Source organism: Gracilinanus agilis, chromosome 4 (genome assembly GCF_016433145.1).
Source record: "Gracilinanus agilis isolate LMUSP501 chromosome 4, AgileGrace, whole genome shotgun sequence".
Classification (NCBI taxonomy): Eukaryota; Metazoa; Chordata; class Mammalia; order Didelphimorphia; family Didelphidae; genus Gracilinanus; species Gracilinanus agilis.
The window spans coordinates 103,112,448-103,120,520 of NC_058133.1; the positions used below are offsets into that span (position 1 = coordinate 103,112,448).

Here is an 8,073-nt window from a genome sequence, read left to right on the forward strand (position 1 = left end):
AGAGAAGAGAAGAGAAGAGAAGAGAAGAGAAGAAGAGAAGAGAAGAGAAGAGAAGAGAAGAGAAGAGAAGAGAAGAGAAGAGAAGAGAAGAGAAGAGAAGAGAAAAGGAGAGAAAAGGAGAGAAAAGGAGAGAAAAGAAAAGAAAAAAGCTAGATTTTGAGAGTGGGAAATATACCTTGCGCTGGAGAGAATGATGGAAGGAGCCACCTGGTGGTCGTAATGAGAATTGCAACGTTTCCCCTTGGCAAAACACAGGTCCCAGATATTCAGGTTTTCAGAGTGGAAGAGTTGATGGAAACTTAAGAAGCCATCCAGTGAATTTAAACCTGACTAAGAATCCCTTTCAAAATGTACCATGAGAAGTGGGCATCTAGCCATTGCTTGAAGTTGTCTTCTGAAGAAGGGCCCATAGCTCTTCCCACTTTGGGACACTCAAATTGTTTGGAGATTTTTCCATGTATAGAGATTAAATCTGCAATTTTTAAAAAGACTTGAATTTCAAAAATCTGCTTTGTTAGTGTTTTGTAACACACCAGTTCCACAAAGAGAGATAGCTATATCAATATTCAAGCCAAAGCTGACCTCTGCTTCGATTCAGGTCCTCTGAGAAACAATCAGGTCTAGTTTCTCTTCCCAGAAAGAGGGTACAGGTGGCAGAAAGTAGGCATCGGGCAGAGGAAGGGCAGAAACGGGGCCTGGCTGGGACATAATCTAATTTCTTTCCTCTAAAAATGACCTCAAAGTAGGATTGCCCACAAAGAAACTGAAGTTACAACTTAACAGCTGGAAGCCACTAGAGAGAGCGTGGAATCTGGTTTGGATTTTCCCATCCCAGGAGGAAAGGACAAAGAATCAAGGCCCATGGAAATGGGGGGGGGGCTGTGGTCGGTTGTCAGAATGACCAGACCTGGGGGAAACAGGTTGTAGGTCATTTTATGGGAGAGAGATAAAATTATGAGGAAGGAGAGGGAGCTTTGCATACCACCAAATCTGGAATATCACCCCTCATCAAACTCTTAGTATATTTAGTCACTGGACAGAGCTTCTGGAATCAGGAACACCAGTTACAATTTAGGACACTATGGGAGACATTTTGTGTGGTGTCACCAAGGGGGGCACAGAATGCTGGTCTCCAAGTCAGGAATCCAGAGATCTGAGTTCAAGAAACGCCTGCTTGGAGACTTAATAGCTTTGTAACCTTAGGCAATTCACCTTGCTGCTGTGCACAAAATGAGGTTGGAAATAGTCATCCCACTGAACAGGATTATGGTGGTTTCTGTTAGTTATAAACACAGGTCAGTCGTCTTCTAACAATCTCAAGGTCCTCGGCTCCTGGGAGAAGGTGGACAGAAGCAGCCCTACTCTCCCAGCCCCACTCCATCTCAATTCAAAGACTACCCCCCAATATAAACCATCAGAGTCTCCCAAATGACCAAGAAGCTGCAACATTTAATAGAAAGCACACAACTCACTGAGGTCACACCTCGTGTACATAAAAGAAGGGAAAGCAGGAGATAGCAGGGAGAGTTACAGGATTTACATCAGCCCTTCAAGAGCAAGGTGAGACCTTTGGGGCTTGAGGCAGGTAAGAGTGAGGGACAAGTGACTCAGGATTCCTCAGTGCCTAAACATGAGCCAAGGAGCCCTGGGTGTGGCCTGGACTGGTGGTTTTTACTTCCTTGCTCCTGGGACATTCCCATTTTTCTTCTCCCTTTGGCATGGATTCGGGTCCCAGTTCTGATGCTGGCCTGAGGCCAGGCCAGGCTGAGCTGAAGAGCTGGGAGTGGTAGGACTATGACAAGGCTGGAGAGGTCTCCGACCACAGCTTCAGGTGGCACAGCTCTGAGGAGAGGCCCTGGGGACTGGGATGGGGGTAGAGGATGTGCAAGGAGCAGAAGGTGAAAGAGATGGAGCGTTACAGGTGACAAGGCGATCCTGCAAAGCTTGCTAAAGCAACCTGTGAAGACGAAGGAACAGAACAGAGTCAGTTCCTGATTGTCAGTGGTGTACAAAACACTTTTAAGTCATAGGTTGGCTTTCTGAGGCAGTTGGTGTATTCCTGTATATATGCAAACCACTTTCTACAGAATCACAAAATCTTAGAATTGGAAGGGAATGAGTGCAGAGATCCGCTCATCTAACCCTTCTGCACATGTCCAACATGCAGGCAGTCAGCCTGGGAATGAAGAACTCCCAGGACAAAGAACTCATTATCTCCCAAGGTAGCTCATGGGAGAGGGGGAAGAGGAGGGAGGGAAAGGCAGATATCATTGAAAAGAGTGCTGGATTTGGAATTGGGGGTCTAGTGTTCAAATTCCAGGTCAGCCACTTATTATCTGTATGACCTTGGGTAAGTCATTTATCTTCTGTTTGCACATCTGGAAAAACAAGGAGATTGAACTAGAGAAGGATCCTTCTAGCTCTAAATCCATGATCCTAATTGTTAGAAAGTTATTTCTTATAACTACCATCCTGCAATTTCTATACAAATGATATAGGATCTCTATTTTTATTGTAGCATACCTAAAAATGTTGATGCTGTATGACCCCGGGTAAGTCACTTAATCCTGTTTGCCTAGTCCTTGCCCTTCTGTCTTAGAGTTGTTACTAAGACACAGTGTAAGGGTTAAAAATAAATAAGTAAAAACTGCCAATAGTAATAAAAAACAACAATAATAGCAATAGCACCTTAAAGTTTGCAGATTCACAAAAACTCCTATGAATGAGTGCAGGATTAAAATGATGTCATAGAATCATAAGCTTTGAGTTGGAAGGGACCCCAGAGATCAGCTAGTCTAACCTCTTCCTGGAGAATGAATCCCCTCTATAATATCCTTGTCCCTAAAGACTTCAGGTGATGGAGAACAGCCCACTACCTCCTGTGGCAACCCATTGCCTTTTTGGACAGCTCCGATGAAGTTAGAGTCCCCAAGGAGGGGAGGAAAGAAGCATCTACTAAGCCAGACATTGGGCTAAGTGTTTTATAAGTATGATATTATCTCATCCTCAAAATAATCCTGGGAAGTGGCTACTATCATGCTCCCCGTTTTACAATTGAGGAAACTGAGGCACACATGGTTTGCAGTTCACAGACAGACCACCTGGCCCCATTCACCTTTCTGATCCCATCTTTTGATACTCCTCAGTATAGCCCTTAGGGCTCTTTCTCTTCTCTCAACAGGATTCCATGCTTTCTGAGAACAGTAATTGTGCCTTCTTTGTCTCAGTAGCCAATGTGCAAAGTACAATGCACACAGCAGGCACTTAATAAATATTGAATTGTTTTATCAAGTAGAATTTGCTACTTCCTGACTATGCTTTTGTTGCCTTCTAAAAAACCTTTCTCTCTTTTCTGCTAATTCACTTCCTTTGAGTTGACTTTAAATTCTCCTCTCCTCCTCCCAGGAGCCATTCCTTGCTCACCCCACCCAAATAGTCACTCTGTTACTCCATGTTTCTTCAGTATTTCCTCATGTGCAGGGTGTGTATAGCATGAGTGCTAGCTATGTGGATAGATAAAGTTTTTCCCTCTTGGCTCAGAAGGCAGAACCATAACCAAAAAAGCAGAAGTTACTAGGAAACCTCCTTTAGCTATTAGATCCACTGGATTGTAGAATTCATATTTGGAAAGGGACTTTGAGATCAGTTAGTCCATTCCCCCTATTTTACAGATGAGAAAACTGAGGTCTACTGAACCCAAGTGATCCAACTCACTCAAGTCATACAGGTAGTCAGGTGGTGTAGTGTATAGCATGCTGGGCCTAGAGTTAGAAAGACTTGAGTTTAAATCTTGCCTTGTTAGCTGTGTGATCCTAGGTAAGTCATTTAACCTCTTCTTGTAACATGCCTAAAAATGCCGATGCTGGGTAACCCTGGGCAAGTCACTTAATTCTGTTTGCCTAGCCCTTGCTCTTCTCTCTTAGAGTTGTCACTAAGACAAAATGTGAGGGTTAAAAAAATAAATTAAAATGGTGATGGTAATAAAATGATAAGAAGTTATACATAGCACCTTAAAGTTTGCAGACTTATGTAAAGACTCATGTTTCCTTCACTATAAAATGGGGATCTAATAGAACTACCTCTTGGGATTATTTTGAAGATACTTTAAAACACTTTAATATATTATATATAAGTACATATTCTACATTATATACAAAAATAATATATAAAATATAAATAATACTGAAATAATTTTTAAAACAGCAGAATGCCTGGTTTAATTCTTGCTTGTTTTCTCCCTTCCTTTGGAACTCCATCTTCAGTGGAATGGTCCAGAGAGGCAATGGGCAGCCTCACAAGGCAGTGGGATATTCTCCATCACCTGAAATGCCACCAGGGCATTAGAGAGGGGATTCATTCTCTAGGCTGAGCTAGATCCCTGGGGTTCCCTCCAACTCAAAGCTTATGTTCCTGTGATATAATTTCAATCCCATTCTTGTTCATATGATGTGTTTACACTTCCTGTGTGCATGATTTGTCTTCCCGCTTGGAAAATCATTTGAGAGCAATTACTATGTCTTCTACTCTTCATTCTAGTTTCTGGGAATGGTGTTTATAGTGTAGATGAATCCACAGACAGATGAGCATTTATCTAAGACAAGCAACAGGGGAAAGCAAATCCATTGGAGAATATCAACAAATCTTGGATTTGCTGCTCTGGACCATTCATATCCTGACTTCTCTCTTTTTTTTTCAAACCCTTACTTTCTGTCCTAGTAACAACTCTAAGGCAGAAGAGCAAAAGCTAGGCAAATGGGGTTAAGTGACTTGCCAAAGATCACACAACTAGTAAATATCTGAGGCTGGATTTGAACTCAGGTACTCCTGACTCTAGGACTAGTGCTCTATCTTACTGTGCCACTTAGCCACCCCAATAGCTAATATTTATATGGTGCTTTCTATGTTCCAGGCACTGTGCTAAGCACTTTTATTATTATTATTTCAATTTATTACAATTATCACAATTATTATCTCATTTTATCATTTGAATCATATATGATATATTTGATTTTATGTATCATTTTACATATAATCATAAGAGTAGCATTTACATTGTACTTCAAGGATTGCAAAGAACTTTACTAACATTATTTTAATATATATGTTATAAAATATATAATATTATGCTACATTATATTGAGTTATATTATCCTCACAATACCCTGTGTAGGTTCGATTTTTCACTATTATCCCCATTTTACAGATGAGAAAACTCAGGCAGAGTTTAAGTAGCTTGTCCTAAAGTCATACAGCTGATAAGGGTCTGAGATCACATGTGAATTCAGGATTTACTAACTCTGGATCCAGTGCTCTATCCACTGTGCCATCCAGCTGTCTATCCGTTAAGTTAGGAAATAGAGATTGGTGAAATTATATGCCTAAAGCTGTTCAAGGAGGATATAATAGTGCAAGAAATCGATCTCAGTTCCTCTGATCCTCCACTGCTCTTCTTCCCACATAATTTAGTGACACTGACTCTGGTTCATTTATGGGCCCTTGCTTCAGGTCAGAGAAGAGGGGGATGGAATGCTTCTTTCACATTCCATGAATAATCTCATCCTCCATTCACTGGCATCAGGCTTTATCCATAGCCTTGTCTACTTCTCCTTCTTCAATCTCAGCTGTGTCCATCTCCTTGGTCATGGCCAGGTCTGACCTCATACCTTCTAATAGTCAGTGAAATATTCAGGCGATTTGGTGGCATCACCAGAATTTCTGGTTGCCAGAAACCAAGTCATTGCCATTCTTCTCCTGGACCCTGCCGGGCAGCAGAGAGGACCCAAGGCCACCTTAGATATTCAGAACTCTCTAAGCCCCAACCCCCTTTTCCTTCACTATAATATAGAGCTGACATCATGTTAGAATTAGAAGGAACTTTAGCATCCACATCACCCAAGTTGCTCATCTTTTTTTCCAAAGTCCTTTAAACATTCCTTGTTTGATCCTCACAACAACCCTGTGAGGTAGGTGCTATTATTATCTCCACCTTATAATTGTGGAAACTGGAGTTGAGAGAAATGGATAGACTTGCCCACTGTCAAAAAGCTGTGAGGCAGAATTTGAACCAAGGTCTTTCTCATCCTACGTCCACTCTAGCCACTATGTGTGCTGCCTCTACAATAAAGCTTTAGAGACCCTTATCTTATAAATGAGGAAACAAAGACCTAGAGAAATAACATGACTTGTCCAAGGTCATACAGTTTAGAAGCCAGCAACCAATATCATGCCTACTGCTTCCAAATCCAGTACTCTTTCTGCTGTGCTTAACATCTTCCAAATTGTCCCAAGCATGACCAGTTTGTCCTGATCCTATCATTTCTGGTGATTCTCCTCTGAGCCATAGATCTAGTCCCATATGAGAGTAGGATAAGAGAGATGAATAATGAAGAAGAAGGTGCTCAAATTGAAGTGAAGGGGAGGTAGGGGCAGTCAGGGTACCTTGGTACCTTCTACTGGCTGGTTGGAGACTTGGCTGCATCAAACATCTTCTTCCGGCCCTCCATGCCAGACATGGCCTCCACGTTCTTACGCCAGTCACCCACCTCCACGGGCCGTTCCTGTAAGGCAGAGACACAGGCCAGAGTTGTAAGAGAAACAACCACCCAGGAAGTCAGCCTGGGTTTATTAACCATGAAGGAAAGAAGACCTGGGTGGGGTGGAAATACAGTTTCCAAAAAATAGTTTCTCCTCCTGTTTCCCTTGTCTAGGAAGGCTATGAGATCCCATCACAAGGGAAGTTGAAACACTGAAGTTCAAATGTATATTTAGATTCTAAAGGAAGCAGGAAGCAGCATGTGTTGGGAGGGAGGAAGTTCTTGGTGGTTGTGGTGAGATAGTCAACTATGCCAGCTGTCTTTATTTCAGGCCCAAGGATATTTTATTTCAAGTGTAAGCGTCCCAATGGTATAGGATGAGATCTCACTCTTATTTTCCTATGTGTACTTCCTCAACTCTAGGCCCAATCATTCATCCATTTTTTCTTCAATATTTCCTAATTATTGTCCTATTCTTATTTCTTCTTGGGGAGGACTATGTCTTCCCCACTGAGCTAGAAATTCCCAAAGATCAAGAACAACTTCCTCTCAATCCCAACCCAAACCAAGCAAGTAACACAGGGACCTTAGAGGTTGGTGGGGTTTGGTGATCACCTACACCCCAAACACCTGTCATAAGTCTATACCTTCTTCTTCATGAAGACCCACAAATAAATGACCAGACTCTAGTCTGAGCCAATTAGATAGTCTGTCTGTCTAACAAGAGATAGGAATTACTCTTCTAGTTGGGAGGGGAAGTGACAGTTGGTGGTTGGAGAGATGGGTTCGAGGAGAAAGGAGATCTCACCTTCTCTGTGTCCTCCTTCTTCACAGACTTGAGGTTGGCCCGCAGGTCCATGGACACCTTGTGCTTTGAGCCCAGCAGTGCCCGAAGCATGGCATCTGCAGAGACACGGACCCGACGCAGAGGTGGGCGTTTGAACTTTCCCCGGAGGTCAAGCACTTTCAGCTTCAAGTCCTTGATCTGGTAGGAAGGATGGAGAAAGCAGCCCATTAAGAGGGGGAAAGCCTCAGGAGAACTCTTCTATCCATAGAGGGGATCCTGGAGTGTTAGTAGTAGGGTCAAAAGGAATCTTCATCCCTATTGCCCAAGTAGATGATGACTCATTGGATGCGATAAAGGGGATTCCAACTCCTGTAGTGGTTAAACTTGGGTGGCCCTTCCAATTCTGATTCTAGGAACCTCTGAACTCCGCTAACCCTTCCAGGACGACGGAGATAAAATACTTTGCAGATTGCCCCTCTCTATTCACTTGAGCCCAATAGGTGAGCCTGATTCCTCGATGTGGAACCCTAAAGGAGGCAGCCTCAACTCTGCCTTCCCATAGTGATACTGCAATATCCACAGGAAGGCAAATACCATTATGAAGACCTACTTAGGACATGACCAAGTGGACCATGGGATCAGAACCAGAAATGGCCTTAGTGATCATCCTGCCTAATCTCCTCGTCTTATTTATTTGATAGGCAGCATGGCACAATGGATAAAGCACTGGACCCCTGTCGGGAAGACCCAGGT

General features: G+C 42.8%; 1 protein-coding gene across 1 annotated transcript; it reads right to left on the reverse strand.

Moving 5' to 3' along the window:
• Positions 1–1,429: 1,429 nt before the first annotated feature.
• TNNI1 (troponin I1, slow skeletal type) lies at positions 1,430–7,563 on the reverse strand. The gene is made up of 3 exons (XM_044673110.1): positions 7,342–7,563; positions 6,439–6,557; positions 1,430–1,957 (listed from the first exon to the last, which is right to left on the reverse strand). The coding sequence occupies exons 1-2, from the start codon at positions 7,546–7,548 to the stop codon at positions 6,450–6,452; spliced, it is 315 nt and encodes a 104-aa protein (XP_044529045.1). The 5' UTR covers positions 7,549–7,563; the 3' UTR covers positions 1,430–1,957; positions 6,439–6,449.
• Positions 7,564–8,073: the final 510 nt, after the last annotated feature.